General features: G+C 45.2%; 2 protein-coding genes across 2 annotated transcripts in view; both read right to left on the reverse strand.

Moving 5' to 3' along the window:
* The window catches only part of T265_07814 (hypothetical protein), a gene marked incomplete at both ends in the record, with an annotated part of 34,174 nt that extends 31,192 nt beyond the window's left edge, over positions 1 to 2,982 (reverse strand). The window contains one exon of the mRNA XM_009173443.1: positions 2,702 to 2,982. Within this exon, the coding sequence (XP_009171707.1) occupies positions 2,702 to 2,950 (249 nt within the window). The remainder of the gene's footprint in view (positions 1 to 2,701) is intronic.
* A 12,407-nt stretch (positions 2,983 to 15,389) lies between these two features.
* Positions 15,390 to 17,067, reverse strand: T265_14398 (hypothetical protein; the record flags this gene model as incomplete). Its single annotated transcript, XM_009173455.1, has 2 exons — positions 15,390 to 15,574; positions 16,754 to 17,067. 2 exons carry the CDS (start codon positions 17,033 to 17,035, stop codon positions 15,404 to 15,406), a joined length of 453 nt encoding a protein of 150 aa, XP_009171719.1.
* Positions 17,068 to 18,273: the final 1,206 nt, after the last annotated feature.

Consider the following 18,273-nt stretch of genomic DNA (forward strand, 5'->3'; position numbering starts at 1 on the left):
ATGATGATGATGATGATGATGATGATGATGATGATGATGATGACGATGAGCATATGGCCCAACCACCTAAAACCGGTAATCTGTTGCTCTAAAGAATTGGATTCATTATCAAGTATCCGCTTAGGCACCAGCTGGTTGCAGACAGCTTGCTATGCTACGGTGACTTGAGGGCACTTAAATGTACTTCATGTCCTCGGATAGAACCCAAGTCTTTCAACCGCCCATATAAGTACTGTTAGGAAAATAATCCCAGAATGCCCGAAACCTACCGAGACCATCGGTTCAGCTGTATCACCCTTCCGGTGCCTAGCTGCCATGCCACCAGAAGGAAGCACAAGGGCTGTGATACTGCCAGGTTGCCCAAGTCTAAACAGGGGAAGTCCAGAGCCAGAGGTCGCGTTCGAATCAAGGACCTCCGGTCAGTAAGTTCGCGCTTTAACCACTTGAGCCATCTCGCTCCATGATATCATCAGACTCCACCAAAATCGCAGTGGAGGAGGTGTCAAGCATCCAGGCCAGAAAAATCCGCCACCGAATGTACGCTCAAGCAGTCATTCAGTCCAGCAACGACCGACAATGGTGTCTTCAGGCATGTCATAGAAATAACGGCCGGCGACGACGAGTGTTCGCCCACGCCGATTGGGCATCCTGGACTCAAGGTTAAAAGTGCGCTTTAGATTATGCGATGCTGAGGTGTGATCAACACACCTTCCAGGTTGCAATTCTGTTTGACGCTCTCGGAGTCTCACATGCTGGCGATAAAAGTTGCAATCTATGGGAGGCCGAGAGCCGAGCTGCGACCACCTTGAGACTTATATCACTATGATTGTTTTAGTCAGCTGGCATACCTCAGTGAAAACCTGTACCGAAAGAGAGCATGATCTGAGCCTACTCGTGTGTTCCGGAACGACGTGCGGACAAGGATTGAACCACACTCATGGTAGCTAGTGGTGATGTGAGGAATTTAACTTCACGCTCGCTCGGCGGTAGAGGGATTCCAGATAAAACAGCGCCTGCTACGTTTAAACCAAGTACTACTGAGAAGCAGTTAGCGATCAGTATGAATTTGCAAAAAAGGGTTCACCATTACCGTTGCATTTCGGGTTCAGACTAAACACAGCGCCGAAACGTGCTTCTAATGAGCTTAAGCATCACGCCTGTACAATGAAATCTACCGCTACTATGGCCATACCCGGGCTCTTCATAGTGGAAAAGTATATGATATAGGCGCAACCATAGCTTCTTGGCCAACTTGCCTTATAGTTCTTATGTTAGAGGTTGCAATAAAAACAGAACGGGGCCTGAATAGCAGACGTTCTGCGGTAGATGTGAGCCCCGACCTAAAGCTGTCACGTTGTAGCGGTGGTTGCGATGTGTTGCAATGGCCTTGTGAGTTATATTGGTTATATTGGGCTATAATGGTTCAACGACATCAGGAATGTCAACAGTGAGTAGCACGACGAAGAATAGCGAGCACTCGTAATGACAGAAATCGTGTTACGAGGCGGTCTGGAGGTGGTCGTGTTGTCATCTGCGATAGGATTGTGAAGATAGTGTGTGTTTCCCTCAAGCGGCCAGCATGTTCATATTCAAGGTAGCAGCAATTTTGCCCTCCCACGAGAAAGGACGGGTTAGAAAAGGTCGGCTCTAAAAACCGTAAACTCCGATCGCCCAACGTTTGACCGTAACCACGGAGAAATTATTCAATACAAAAATATGGCGCTGCTCAGGTATCATCTGTACCATACGGCGCCTTCGGAACAGGCTCAATGAGTCAGAATATTGAGTCATTAAGTCCTGGAAAAGCTCCCTCCCTCCCTCGTGACTCAGACTTTTGAGTCAGAGACTGGTATAGGGATCTCCGGACTTTTGAGTCAAACACTAAAGGTGGGGTAGACCAACTAACCTCCCACATTTGGCCGGGGCAATTTGGAAGTAGCATTCACAAGGATGGTTCACTTAGCGCCACAAAACCATTCCAAAAAAGCACTGAATATGCCAAACTGCATTGAATATCAAACTGCAGCTGGCTGCTTTGTTTCATTTGCTTACCTGCACGCTCATACACGCCAACAACCGACGACTTCCGAATCCTCCCAGAAACTTGCCAAGTTGCTACTGAGTCAGTGTGCATGCAGACTGGGCAACCGACTTTAGACACACACTGCTGAAAAAACAGTGTGCCCTGGTGTGCCAGAGAGAGAATGCCCTATGGCCTCCACGTCATTAGTTTTCGTAAGACACCCTCACTTGTTGATGATACGAAACAGGAAATGTCGTGAGATGCTGAGTCACGGCGATTCAAAAGCGAGGAGGACTTGGCCGCAAATAAAGTGAATAAAGTACCACTTCGAAAGATCTTAATGTTTTCAATATCGTGTTAAGACACCTAAAAACTGTACAGGATGTACATTCCTTGGAGTTCTTACTCACGATCTGCTACGACCTACACCACTATGAAGTATGTGTGTGCTCAGACATAAAATATCCTATTTACCCTATTCATTGGGGAATCCGTCGGGGATCTAGCGCCAATTAAGCCTTTAAACTTAATGTCATTCCGGAACCTCATTGCGACCAAAATCACATTCCGCAAGTCCCATTCAGCAAAAATAGTGCACACAGACGGAACTGTGAAAACGGGAAATACCAACGCGCTGTCAATGGTTTTTCATTCGTCACGGGAAAATTTTGAACTTACGTAGTCCCAGTGCGACTTCTGGTAGTGTTGCCTACCAAGAACTGTGTCCAACTCAGCTGCTAAATTTTGCTCCTCCTCCAATGTAATGAAGTCCTCCTTGATGATTAGGTCTTTCGCGACTATACGGGCGAGGTCTTTATCTTTGAACCAACATGGCGTGCTTCCTAGAGGCGTCGAATTGATGAAATTGACGGCTTGTGAACAAAATTTCCTCAGTAAAAATGGACGGGTAAATGGAATACGGACCATCAACGAAAGGAACCACGGGAAGAGTGTGCGTGCTTTGAGACAAACATTTCGGCTGACCACTCGTAGTTCGCGTTAGGTCCGCTGTAAGTCTACGGAGACGCTGATTGGTTGGGCTCACTCCCGGGCTCCGAGGCTTCAGGTCACGGATCCAAGGTCGCATATTGCACAGTAATTTGCCACCCACTTTGGTACGTATTAACCCTCGCGTTTGACGAATAAACGGCGTTTGTTTCTGGCTTCTGGCCACCAACAACCCGAAATCCATGCGTTTAAATTTAGCAGTTTCAGAGAATTTTCTGGCACGCCAGACGTGAAGTCCTTCATGGTACCAATTAATTCATTGGTTGAACGGGACAAAAATGAATGCACAATGTAATAACTGGTGATCCGGCGAATGAACCATTTAACAGCAAACAGAGATTCCAGTTGGAACAGCCAGGGTCTAGCATTGTTCATCAAGTAGATTGGCTGTGGAACGTATGGCGTGTTGTATTTTGTTTTGCTTCCATTATAACATTACCTATTCTGCCAATTGCATAAACGTTTTATTGTGTGAATACGGAAAACTACAAAAACGCGCAATTGCACAATTTAACTCAATACAATCGTCGTCACATGCTTCGACTCTCTCCTGACTATCCTCGCGCTTACAGCGGGCACTGGCGAGTAGCGTGTGCTAACTCTGATGTCAAAACCTTTCAGAATCTTTAATATGCGGGAACTATTCAGAACGACTCCTGGATAACCATGATCGCATTATTGTTTATTCGCTGGCCTGGGCCAACGACGAACCGTTTTAGGGGAACAATTTCTAGTTAGTCTGATCCATTTGACCTCTTTGTTATGGTATAGTCAATCTAGCGTTCTTATTTTTATTTTTTTGCCGCACACTCTTGGTAAAGTAACTGAGTGGATAGCAGACCACTAAAAACGTGACACTGACTACGGAGCTGTGTTTCGTCATCACATTGAGACTGAGAGGTTATAAGGTAAGTGCTAACTTCTGGAAATAAACTTCGTGTGGATAAACAAACCACTATGCGTAGTTACCGTATTTTCGGATTGATACACATGATAAAAAATTCATCCAAGTTTCCCGGGTCGGTTTTTTTTCAGAGACTGTCCCTCACTTGAAATGCTCGGGCAAAACAGCGTGCGGCGCTGCCCTTTAAGTCCTCAACGTGGGGCAGTAAACTTGTCAGCACAAGGCATCGCGTAAAAGATTGCCCAATAGTGCTCTGAACTGGAAACTAGATGCAGCGCGTACATGTGTAGGAGCTTGGTTGCTCCACACAGCAATTACTTGAGATGGGAAAAAGTTGCTTGATAAATGTGTGCGCTCTGAGCTTAAAAATCTCACCTCCGTATCCACGCCGTGTTTTAACTTGATTGACGCTTATTCCTACAAGGCGTGAGTATATATGTCCACGGAGTCAACGATGCTCCAGGAGAAACAGGAGACGCGCTGCAAGACGCGTTTCATAACCAATGGAATAAAGGCCGGCAACAATTTTGGTAGCAGCTCATTGGACACGCTCAATGGGGTTACGTCCTTCTTGAGTCCCTAGCCGACAACTTGGTCAGCATATTCAAGGAGCGGTCCGACTTGTGACCCACAGAGTATTTGGAAGCCTATGCAGGTAATACTGGAGAAGGTGTGTCGAATCATTCGTAGAACGGGAAATGCCTTGAGCCGATTTCCCTTGCTGCAGTGGGAGGCACAGGTGTGAAGAGAGCCGGAAACCCACGTCCTTTTTGGTATCTATCCTCCTGGTGTCTTTTGGTCCATTCCCACCATGTACGTCAAAGGCGTTAGCTGAGTCCCCCGGAATGACATGGAAGCACTTTTCGTCATGCAGAGGAAGGTGTCAGCCCAGCGACCACTGCTTTGCAGCGTCCGCAGCTCCCAGGCGGTCACCAGTTTTGTAGGTTGGCGTGAAAATCGCTTTTAGCCTTGCGAGGGAAGGCAGCCTTCGTCAAGCGACTCACGAAACATCAGGTGTAAAGGATTTACCGGTGTAGACGACGTCTCCTTCAGGATACTTGGATGGACCTCGTCGGGCCCCAACGCGCGGAGTGGGTTGACGAATGTCAACCACCGCAGGACCAAGCCGGTAAGAGGGTGTTCGTAGTTACGCCTAAACAAAATTTGGACGTGACGAGGACGTGAGGACTGAATATAGACCTGCATAGTGTTTTCTGTAAGCCTCAGATACCAGTGTTGGGTCATTCGCGGGTTCTCCGTTCCTGTCTCTCAATAGGAATGCGGATGGCTTGTTTCTGTGGCGATGTCTCATGTAGTTGAACGGTATATTTCTCTTTTCCGGGCGAGGTCCGGAATGGTGGCCCGTTTTCTTGTGTTCTATTGACAGTCTCTGCCGCGATCAAAGGTGTGATTGGCAGATTTTTTCCTGCAGGCTGGGATTGAGTCAAAGGCACCAAAAGGGACGCCGTGGCATACTTGTCTGCTTCCTGCTTTAATGGTCTCGCAGGATCTTTAACACCCCGTGAAAGTCTTAAAATCGCTGATACATTACCTCTGGAGGACGTAGTTTTTCCCCTCGTGAGCAAACATTTTCACCGCTGCTACTTGAAGCTCGTTGATTATCTTCTTTTTGATAAGGTTTACTGTGGTTTAATGAGTGAAGGCAAACATCCTTCCGTTTAGTTTCTTGAGCGGGGTCCGATCGATAAGCTGCCCCGTGTGTTTGATAGCAACATCAAAAGACGTTTCTCTTGGTAATGCTCCCATGAAGCTCGTGTTTGCAGAGGACCGCATCCTGAAGCTAGCCAGCAGCTATCTGATCTGGCGAAGTTTATGTGGTTTGCTTGATGCATGCCCTTTTCTTTTGTGTTTGTGTCGAATCCTTGGTCATCTGCAATTCGTGTGGCGTACGAAAATGTTTCCGCTTCGATATTGTCGGGGTTGTGGCCTTGGCTGTCTAATTCATGGACGATGATTTTGTTCACAATCGGAGGGGCCACTCGTGACGGACTGGAGCTGAAGACTGACAGTTTCACGTTCTCAGAGGCTCTAGGGTTCTTGCGGCACGAGATCAATGTATGTGGCTTCGCCGGCTGTCTCGCCATATTTTGCCCAATTTAGCTCAAAAGCTGGGACTTGGGTGCGGCAATTACTGCTGTTTCTTTATCAACTGCTAGGGAAATAAGCAATGATGGCTCTACATACTTTGAAAGCTGCTTTCACACGAAGCTCGCCTCCTCCCGAGCATCGCTGTCTTTGGCATTTGAGGGGTTTGCGGTGGTTGAGTGGAGGCTGCAATCCGTAGTTGTAGCCATTTGTGTGGGCGTGCTTTCAAGAGCACAAGCCGTAACTACCATCGGTTTGGCTAAAGCTTATGGTCGGCTGAACTTGAGCCTAGCGGAAGTCTGGTTTACTGCTCTCTTCTAAGACTTCTGTGGCCCAGTTTTCGGGCCTCTAGTGGGCGATACTCGGATATGAGACTGATCGTCGTCTGAGCCTTCTGAAGAACAAAAGCTCGCTCCAGGATCTTCTGTACGCCAGATAAGAATGAAAGGATGATTTTGGGCCCAATGGTTTCCTTGCCCTTCTTTTCGCGTAATCACTCTGCAGGAAGCAATCCGTGTTCAGGCTTTGAGAGGACACCGCAAAGGAGCGATTCCGCCCAGCTTGTTGGCGTGATTTCTGTATAGAACAAATCATGGGTGAACAGCCTGCTCTGTCTCATGCCATTCTCCACCAGAACACAGCGACGGTTTTGACTACCGAACTGAACAGATGGATGACTTTCTTTGCAGCCAGCGGACCTAAGGTGGGAGGAAGAAAGCTCATTACCGAATTCTTTCAGGCCGCTTGGTTCTTTGTGTTTGTCTCGGGAGCCTTGGACCAAAGCGTCGGTTTGCGTTCAGTATCTTGATTAAAACGAAGCATTTGTACTGTTATTTCCAGTTTAGCAGTGGGGATTTGGTTTCGCTAGTGGTAGAAGCGGATGGCACAGGCAAACGCGTCAGGAGAATTAAATAACTGCCTTATCCAGTTATTCTGTAAGCCCGTACGTTTAAAGTGCCAACATATTTGCAGGTGTGAAATTGCATACAACGTCACACATTCGATGGACGCCCACTTCGCCCACATCTCTTGCGGTTGACTGATAACTGTGGAAAACAGTCTTTATTTATTTGGCTCATGATAATGACTGGAAGCGCCGCAAAACTTGAGTGCAAGTTGACAAAGGTTTTCACGCAAAGGTTACGTCGCGGTAGAAGTTCCAACAAAATTACATGTGTTAACCCTGTAAATAGATTACGCAAAAGGAAATTTCTTTAAAAATTTGCACGAGCAAAAAGTAAAGCCACTATCGGACGTATCGCGATGGGAGACGAAAGTTGGGGTGAGGCCGCAGAAATATAATTAAGCGTATAATACAAAGCGGACGTACAAGCCCACAGAGATATGTGCAAGATTGACCAGCTGCAGAGCACACATATGCGTAAACAACTGCAGCTGCTTGATCAAGCAAGCTAAGAAAGATCCGAGATCAAGATGTTTGGCTTAGAATATACGGCAGAAAAACATGTTGAAATCGGCTAAGTCAATTGCAGCATAAACAAGTTTGTTAAGAAAACAATGCAGCAACAAAATTGACCGTTGGACCCCCTTGAGGAAGAGTTGAGATTTCCACCTACATGAAAAGGACGAGAAGTCTGTTTAGGTGGGTCGACTGTGGTGAAATAGCCCTGAGCAGCGGCATGCCCCAGAACACACTTATGCAGACGCACTTACGTTTGTGCTCTGGGGCGCTAGAGAAGTAGAAGTGCCAAGTTTGAATGAACACCGGGATTTGGAAGAACCTACGTGAACAGAGTACAACTGCTGACTGCCCCGATTATTTCAGTCGGCGTCAGCATCCGGACAGAACGGAAGCAGGCTTTTGCTCTGGAAAACGTGTGTCATCTGGTACACTCATTCGTTGCTAGCGTGTACATGTCCAATTTCATCAGGCAAAACTAAATCCAATTACTTTGACTGCTTCCATCTAACAGGGAGAAGACGGTGATTATCCCTGTAGCAAGTGTTTGACCACATCAGGTCCTTTGCGTCTAATCATGGCGACGAATGTGTTGCTTAGTTTAATGTCCTTTTTTGTACGGAAAAATTGCCTCCCGTTCTTCCCCTCACATTTCCACTCAACTCCAGATACATGAGCCAACTGCAATCCAGGATATCATATCGCAGCACAGATAGAGTTGAAAACAGATAAAGTAGCTTAAAGGAAGAGAATAATTAAAAAGATAAGACCTCCTGCTACTCAAGTTAACGAAAGGAACTTGGACTGTAAATCAAGTCAGTGAATGTGATAAGACCAGTGAGAATGAAGCAACAGGATACCTGAAATAACAACATCCAGCGAACGTACCGGATTTAATAAACTGGACTAAAATGCGGCACGGATTTTTAACGGAAACCCATATAAACGTAGCACTCACTGGAGATGTCTCCGTACATGGTGACAAAAACTTATCAAGCTGATTGCCCAGCTGAGTGGGCAGCTAATCTACATCTGATCAGCAGATGCTTAACATATTTCATCTCCGAACACTGACATGTTGCGCGCAAGGTGAACAACTCTCCGCACACAAGGCCATTTGACTTGCCCTGCGGCGGCAAAAGACTTTATTTAGCACAGATTGACAGGGCTTTTGTTGTCGGGACCCAAGATATTTTCCCACTTGGTGGTTAAATAATACCACTGGACATAAAAGTGCAGGGCAAACATATCTTCAAAATTAGCATTTCCTTCGCAGTAGCTTGAAGTCGCACGTTCTAATGCAACGCAACGTGGACTTTCGCAGAGGCTTCACTGTTCACTTGCTAAGGGCCACCACTCTACGCTCAGTGGTGTATGGCCCTCGTCTTGCCTCTACGCAGATTTATGCAAAAGCTCAACTTGTGCTAAATTTTTGCCACAATCATAAGCAGCATGTGTGATTCTACTCATTGGTTTCCGTTTTTCACAATACTGAGAATGCAGTGTGCAAATCAATAGTGTCCTGCAAAAAAGCCATGTTCACTCTGCCTTGTTTACATCGATCGAAGGCCCGATGCATTTACCACTATCAGGCCCTGACATACCGTGTCGCACACAAGGGAGCCTATGCAGGTAACCCTGACTATTTTTCGATGTCCGGTTACGCGCGTACTGGATTGTGTCACAAGTGCGAGAGAAACAAGGTAGAGGAGAAGTCAGAGAAGGATCTGAGCATGAAAATTTTGCCTATCGTTGATAATTTATGAACAAGTATGCTGGACCACTTTAGCCCAAAAAATTAACCACGTGTGAAATGGCAGATAGTCCAAATGATAGGTCCCAAATACAACCAATTCCGAACTCAGTCAGCAAAAAGGGAGGCAATAGAGTTCATGAATTCTCCCTCTACTGGTAGAACCTCCAGGGACCCCACGCCCTGAATATAGAACTCGCTCAGTCGAATTCCCGGGTTCTGAGTGTGACTTCATACATGCAGGGCCTATAACTTCGTTGTTCTGTGCCAGTCCAGAGACAATAAATTAAAAGAGTAACATGGTGATGCATACTTTAGATCGTAAACTTCAAATTCTTTCCTAGAGTTATAGTGGGCTCAATTTTTTGCTCGTGGAACGCGTCCGTGCCCGTGTACTGAACTGGGTACCCAAAAAGCTACATTACCAGGAATTTGTGGCAAAGAAATAGGATAATAACACTAGATTGAGAATAAAACGATAAGGAGGTCAAATAAAACAGAGTCACTAATAATTGTTCTCTTTAAAACAGCTCGTCATTGGCCCAGGCCAGCGAATAAACAAAAATCAAATCATGGTTGTATAGGGGTCTTCTTCTGAACAGTTCCCGCACAATAGATTCCGAAGATAATCTGAAACATTTTGACATCAGAGTTAGCACATGCTGCTCGCGAATGACCGCTGCAAGCACGAGCGAAATCAGGGGAGAGAGTCGAAGCACGTGACGACGTTTGTATTGAGTGAAATCGTACAGGTGCGCGTTTTTACAGTCTTTCGTATTCACACAAAGAACGTTTATGCAATTGGAAAAATACGAAATCTTATAACAAAAGACAAAGAAAAATACAAAACACCGCATCCGACAATAATTCAGGTGAAACACTGCGTTTTGATAATCACCTCAGTGGCGACGAACTCTGTTTGTTCAATCGGACCGGATCCTGCACTAAAGTTGGTAGTCAAGGCCCCGTGTAGGACTTAGTTCGCCATCAAGGCAATAATTTTTTCTTGGACGAGTTGTTAGCATAGGTTATTTTTGGGACTGATGTGAATTGGTTGGTGACACACGCATTTGAGGTAGCCGCTCATATCAGTATTAGATAAGCGAAATGAGGCTCGCGTACTTGCCGTGAAGCATTGGACGCCAACTGTACCGTTGTTACGGCTGTCTGCTTTTTGAACTTGAGTGAGGCGTGCCAATCCACGAAAAGGACCAAGAAATCCTATTTCTGGAATCACGGTACTATTGCAAAGATAATAATACACGTATTCAACAAAGCTCAACAGATTCTTCTCAGCAGATACCGTAGGTTTACAAAATATGGCGGTACAATTACCAGCCTGAGGATAAGGCGCAGATCGCTTCCTCACAAATTCGATATCGTCCCAACGAAACAGATATCTACGGCGAGCAACCGCAAAAAAACACAAAGTCCGACCAAAGTTCGTAAAAGTTATAAAAATGGTCCATTGAAACAAGGTTTCAGTTCATCCGGTTAAGGGGAACAAATATGGGGACTGGCTGTTGGGAACGGAAGCACGTTGTTAGTAAGCTGCCTTCTACAACTGCACCGTGACAACGGCTCAGGTATTTGCTCCTGTCCTAGATTGTTTAGCACAGTAAGTCAGATACGGCGATACTGGACACACTCCAACTTACTGATGTCGTCGGTCCACTGAACTACTGACTGGGGCAGGAATTTTCCCAGACATCTTACAGAATCCACACCAAATGATTATCAGGTTATCAGCGACGAGTGTTGAGTTATCAGAAAAAATTTCTGATAGTCGGATAGTCGTCCGCACTGGTTGAACAGATAACGGCACTGCAACTAGGTCTTTTCGGCAAAAGGGCACTGATGCACGTGGTATGCCGAGTACTGGGTGGAGTGATTTGGGCGCCGGTGGTCTGATAAAGGGAAGAAACCACCTAGAGGAAACGGCGATAGATACAATTTTTCGGAAGCACAAAGGCGTGTAAATATGTTTAAGGTCGTATCAGGAGAGTGCTGAAGATAATTCAGAGTAGACGGTTGCGTGTTAAACTGGTCTACCGACGGGATCGAACCATACCTTGGCCACTGATGCAAAATAATAATTTTGCACTAGTCTGTTTCAGCTTACAACTTGGGAGTAATTTCATTATGTAGGTCCGGATAAATCCTTTTGTAAAATGTACAGTACATGAACTTCTTTGCCCAACTGCTGTATGCAACTTCGTTGTTGTTGTTTCGAGCAAACTAATCAGCAAATCCCAAAGAAAGTCCTTGAGACTGCAGGAAGGGGCTGATTTTCGTAGGAACCGAACGATTCGTTGGTTGGCTTCCTTTGCCTTGCTTGCGGCACTGAATGAGTTTTTGATTTGCTTCACAATGAATGTGAGTAACTATGGGAAAGTATATGGCATAACGTGACTCAAAGTTTTGAACACTGGTTTGTCAGTTTAAAGTGACTGTATCCATAATCGCAGGGCAGGATACGCTTGCATAAAATGATTCGGCTGATCAGCGAGCCCTGATTCAGTACAGAATCAAAAATATAACCTCACAGTTTGGTCAACAAATAAACCATAGCTCGGCAACCGACTCAAATGTATTAAAATGCCAATAAAAACCAGACTGGATCATTCGGAGTGGCGTATCAAGTACTCGGCGCACTGTAGCATGTGGCATACCATTAGGTTAGATCAACCGAAACGAAACGATGAGAGTAGGACAAAAAGATGGACCCAATAGTATTGACACAAACAATGAAAATTTTTACTTGCTCTGTGGATATTTGACTAGTCGGTGAATCAGCTCCGCAAGCGAATAATAACTCGAAAACTGCAAACGTTTCATCGCCAGTTGATTTGGTATCATCGGTGCGCTTTTAAGGAGCGCGCTGAAGCTTAACGACGGAGCGGCTGTCGTACGTTGAGTAGTGTCGAGTGTGTGATAGTATACGTGATGTGACCTGTGGTCACGACTGATTGTTTGGTCAGGCATTGGTTGGTCTATTATCCTGTCCTAATCTTTCTGTGACCAATCGACTTTGAGTCTGCCCTCCGGTGCTCTCGTTTTTCCGGTCGATGCCAGAATGGCCTGTGCCCATGATCCCACTGGGCTCCACTTTGTGACCAATTTCGATCTGACTCTTGTTTCTTGATTTGGTGATGCAATGGTTGGCTATCTTCCAGTACTCCAGTTGAGATATCGGTCCTTTGCAAATGATGGCACATAGATTGGATTTAGTTCAGTGCACCGGTTAATCAACTCCATTGTGAAGCACCATGTTTCTAGAAGTCCTCTCAGCGTCCCACGTCTGCGAACGCCAAAATTTCAACGTTTTCCAGAGTAAGGTTTCGACTTTTCTGGACTTCTTGTGTGGACATAAAGGGTAGAGAGTCTCATCTACGAACAAATTTTGTTTTTGCGAGGGACTCAACTAAAACGCAGCTAAATCTCTCGCTTAAGATGCCTCAAAACAATATCTTTTGCTAATTTCGCACAATATTGGTTCACATGGAACATGAAATTGACGAAAACTCGGAACCGCGCCTACCTGATGAGCCCCAAGAAGGGCGAAACCGGTCGTGGGTTGTCGAAGAGCTTTCAGCAACATTATGAGTGGTGTATTACACCTATACAGGTAGTGAGTCACGTTTCCAGGCAACAGCGTTGTGTGCGTTCATTCACGTGCATGATTCCCTCCATTTTTATACGAAGTACGGATTGTTGAGCCTGCTACAGTAGACTTGTTACGTATCACTGTTTCAATTGGTTTTATTTTGGTTGTCCTTCGGTTTCGAGTTCAGGTAACTTTAAGTGACGTTCTATTTGCGGACTGCGAGGAACTATTCCTTAACAAATAATCCAGCTGATTTCAAAGATATTCTTGATGTAAGCCAAAACTATCCGTCTGGCCTTGTTGTTCGAATTGCTAGAATGTGTTCGTGAAGAAATTTTCGGATGGCCATTGTTCTGGAATATTCCAAACAGATGGTATTTCACCTTTTTCTTTAATTCTCTGGTACTACAATTTATCCACGCCCTCCACTTTTGACAATTTTGAATACAAGCAAATAAAGAAAAGTTCGGTGAGTGAAGAACCTCTAACTCTCTGTAGGCCGGAGTATTTTACGCACGTAGGTGATTAGCTCAATTTTTCCACCAGTGTTATTACGGGTAAGTTAACACTGACGGTGGTGACCGTGCAAATTTAGGCGCAGTCTACCTACAACGGCATTCAGCTACTATGAAAAATTCATCCAAAATCGTCCGACAGGGCAAAGAACCACACATGTCGCAAACCCAGGTAACTCCTTATCTTCCACAATCTGTGAGGGGCCGATTCGCGCTAAAACATTAAAGTTTACTTTTTATTAAATTCCGATTTCGACCACCTCCATTCCATCACAGTTCGAGTTCCATTTGAGCAATGAACTTCCCCCTTCGCTCCGTGAAAATCGAGGTCGGACAGGTTTTTCGGGTTTTATTCTTCTCCGATGTTCACGCAGTTGATCCGAAAATCCACAGGTATTAAGTGTACGCAATAGCTAGTGTTGATTCCCTTTGTGAATCAATGGTGAACCGCGGTAAATATCCTTGTTTTCTAACTACTGACGAGTAACGTGACTTACGCCCGTCTATTATGATACCGTTTGTTTTGTTGCTGCTCATTTTCCCCCTGTTTCGTTCCTACTTAAGGTCTGCTTATTCTTCAGTAACTGGTGTCAATACTTTGTTGCCCTTCCATCACTGCCTACAAGTTTGTCTCGGTTGTACCTATTTCCGAGCGTCCACTCCGACGGAAAAGCGGATTGGCCGGCTATCGCACCCAGAGTTCCCGGCCAGCAGACGAATGCACCACCCGGTGTACCAACCTGACACCCAGAGCGGTTTATTATTTCGTATTACGCATGTACCACACCTGCCAGATAGCCTTTGGCGCAATTTATTTTAAACGGACTAAACCGCGCAATCTGCCTTGTCACGTGACACGAGCTGCCGCGTCGCACCGTCGACCGAAAGACAGTTCCTCACGTCCCAAACTTACTGATTTCTACGCCGTTATCTCTCCATACGGCGAACTCACATCGTCAGACTTCCCCCATATGAATGTTTGTACATCGTTTAATGCTTACTTGTTGTTACTTCTAGAAATTCCTGGCGATTTAGTTCAAGTATTATGAAGGTGTTCAGAGATGCGCGTTTCAGTGTCTTTTTTGTGATCTGGACACAATACGCCTACAAAACTAATTAGAACACGGTAGTTGATCAGGTGGCGTCTGATTTGTTCGCCAGGTTCGACGATTAGCCTGAGAACATTTCGTAACCAACCGACAATGGACCACAGCACAGTAATGGACCCTGTCAACCTACAGTAATAAACTGTCACAGATTTAACGCTAATCATGAGGTCAATGAAAATTCCAGGCTGCTTACTACCGCTTTCGTCCATCTTACGTCAACATCATATCGTCCACTAAGTCGTACGTATGCACTTGTTCGAAAAGTAGGCCAGTTTGGATGGCAGGCACATTAGCTTCTCCTTTATGGTATCATTCAAATGAGTGCACTGCATAAAGGTAGTCATGTAGCCAGTTGGTATCCGTCAAATCACCTGAAACCCAAGAACTATTGTCGCTTTGCGGCACTGAATGATACCGGTGAAGCCTAACGCATGACTCAGACAGGCGGTTATTTGCCGGCAATATGACAGTTCGCACTCCATGTGTTTGCTAACCAAGATGGTCGAGTATTAAAACAACGCTTTATCACCCCGAGTGCATAAAATCAAAAGAATCGCCGAATCAAATGCCTACGTTTTTCAAATGCAAGAATTGCCGCATAAGCACATACATCACACTGCGTTTTACCCTAAGAAGGCTTCCTCCTACATCCAATTCATTTGGGCGTTGTCCTCTGTCATCCACACTTATTCTATACCCTATTTCAAGTTGTGTTGTCGTGTATCGCGTCTTTGTCTAACACCCCAGGTTCTGCCACCATGAGGCCAATCAGCAAGCGTACCGTCCACGTTCCAAATAGCAAACCGTACTAGAACGCAAACATGGCAGATAAAAACTCGTTTATTACTGGAGTTGAACATTGTGTGAACTTGATGATATTCCGGCGCACACAAGAAAAACGAAGAAAAATATCCAGAGAACGATTTCTAATTTGTAACACTGCCGTCGCCCAACGTGCCTACTTGTATTCAGGTTTGACCACATGTCCGACGAATACAGGCAGTTTTGAATCACAAATGAGCGCAACGACGAATGGATGTTCCACGCGAATTTTTACATATGTTACGCGTGCGCACTTTGCCACACGAAAAGAAGTTGCGGCCGCGGCGGTGGCTCCTTCTTCGTCCACCTGTGGATTAGAAGGGGGAGCTTAACTCCAGCTGAAGTACAAGGAATATTCGAGGTTATTACGAAGTACAAATGTTGCCACTCTGCTAGGTCTCAAAGCCCCGAAGACTGTTGTTACCTGGGCGGTCATGAATACTCAGTTGGAAACGAAATATTTAATTTCGAGAGGAAATATCTTATCGTTCCATCCACCGCTATTGCGAATTTGACCTCAAGTTAGGGGAACATTTGATAGGCAACCCATAGATTTTGTGTGATGAAGGACTATTGTCCTGGAATGTAGAGAACACAGAATGAAAATAGATCACCCAAACAACAGTTAGCCAGTTTGCCGTGCAAAATCCACCGGGCCAAAGTCCAACAATGTATACCCATTCGAATTCCCACCAAATGTCTAATATCTTCGACCGATAGTGCTTAAAACTAAGACAGACAAACAAGCTTCAACCCTCCTGCAGGCTGATATTAAGAACGACAGAAAAACAACTGCAACGGCTAGTCCCGATTGCTATCAGAAATCCCACCTTCTCCAGTCTTTCCTTATTTTTTTCGCAACACTGTACCTCCCATCCTAAACACACAAACACACATGTGACCATGATAGGAAAACGTGTATACTTCGGGCGGCAGTATATCAAAGTCATGACGGCTGATATGCGGAAGAAATTTCTGTCAGATTTCCAGTGCAGGCAGACTACACTGAGAGGAAATGGTGCCACTTTTCTGTCCGAACACACGGATTTAATTTGCATGATGTTGCGCAGTCTGTCTGCCAGGGTAACAACCTCCCAGATGTGTTACCCATGCGGTTTTACGGTTCATTCCAAATAGACTACTCATGCTGCACAAGTAGCTAAAAGCGGTTGAAGCTTCTGCATTTCATCTTCCGGGATCATTCACTTCAACGCGATTGAGCGACGGTGGAGATTCTCAATCAAAAGTGGATATTTACGCATAAACTCCTGCCTAGCATCACCGGGTCATCATTCCTTTCTGTACGAAACTCAAAACTGAGTTCCCGCTACAAAAAGCGGGTTCAACTAAGAATCAGCAAAATGGCTCACACTAGTAGCTTCCCTTGCCTAGGCAGTCAATTTGAGCGGAAAACTGGAATGCAATTTCCGAAAAAAACGGATTCCAATTATGAACACGTGTGTTGTCAGAAGAGAGAATTGCTTACCTCCAGTATTGCTTTGTGTAGTGCATCCGATACAGATAATTTCAGATTTGACAATTTGCTCAAATTCGCACCCGCACCGAACAGCTCTCGAACCCCACATTTTTCGAACACCTCCTTCACATCTAAAGGTTCCCCTTCGGAGAATTTGAATTTCGGAAGACTCAGATAAACTTCTTGTCCGACAAATGTTTCACTGAGTACCGATGCTATCTTACCCGAGGCTCGCAACTGCGAAAGCAGTTTTGGTAGTCCAGTTCTTTCATTCGGCAACAAAACCAACATGTCCCATCTGCAATGCAAGCTGACAAGTAACGCAGATTTAAGCGTCGCGGACAAATCGTCCCAAATGACATCACACGCACACAGTTTAGAAGAAGTGCGCGTGTTAATCGGTGTTCACCACTCAGGCATACACAAATGTTCTTTCTCATTGTCATATGTTTCCATTGAGCTAAGTTCAAATAGGGCTGCTCAAACAGCCTGAGTTTTCGATGATCTGGATGAGTGAAATAGTATTCCACCTTCAAAAAGAAAATACCTTACAATCATGTTCTTCATACACACCTAAAGTAATATTCAAAATATGTGGAGATATGACAATTCTCGAGGTTTTCGTCCTGGAAGTGAAGCGCCTCTATGTTGGAAAGCCAACAACCACCGTACAGCTCGCCCATCCTTATTGGGAATCATCGGCAGTGCGCATCTCACGCAAATCCCGTGGATAATCTCGAACCATCGATATTCTGGTTAGTAGCTGGAATACTTAGCTATTCGTGGGCCACTGCGCGCCCGATGCGCAGTGTGATCATCACTTCACTGATCATGGTAGTTCGCGAGCACTTATATCAGATGCGAAGGGCTCACGATTCCAAATAGGATGAACAGCAGTGCAATGCCTCTCGGCATTTCAGCATACATCGGTTTCACTTACATGATGAAATCTGAATAGAAGGTTTCCAGATTGTCAGCTTAGTCTCCTAGGTAATTGGACGGTCACCTAGAAAATATGGAGGTTGGTCGCAACTTTAGGATATAGGTAAAATGGGATCTCCCCTCCGTGAAGAAGAATCATTAACGTTCTGCTCAAAAACACTACAATACCGAGTTGATAGCACTTGTGTAAGCTCACTGCTCATTGGGAGACCAATTATTCAATTGTTCACTTCTACCCAGTCGTACATGAAGATCAGCAAAAACGATTAGGCGACAGCCATCCATACTGAGATAAACTTTGTGACCATTTGAGGACAACTGATGGAAAGAAGCAGTTGGTCGGTCGGTGGGTTGATTTAGTGCCGGAGATGCATGTCTAACACAGNGCTTAGTGTCGTAGATAATTGGACGGTCACCTGGAAAATATGGGGTTGGGTCGCAACCTTAGGATGTAGGTAAAGTGAAATCTCCACTCCGTGAAGGAGAATCATTAAAATTTTACCCAAAATAATACAAGACCGATTTGATAGCGCGTGTGTATGCTCATTGCTCATTGGGAGACCAATTATTCAATTGTCAACTTCTAC

The sequence above is a fragment of the Opisthorchis viverrini genome, assembly GCF_000715545.1.
Source record: "Opisthorchis viverrini unplaced genomic scaffold opera_v5_186, whole genome shotgun sequence".
Taxonomy (NCBI): Eukaryota; Metazoa; Platyhelminthes; class Trematoda; order Opisthorchiida; family Opisthorchiidae; genus Opisthorchis; species Opisthorchis viverrini.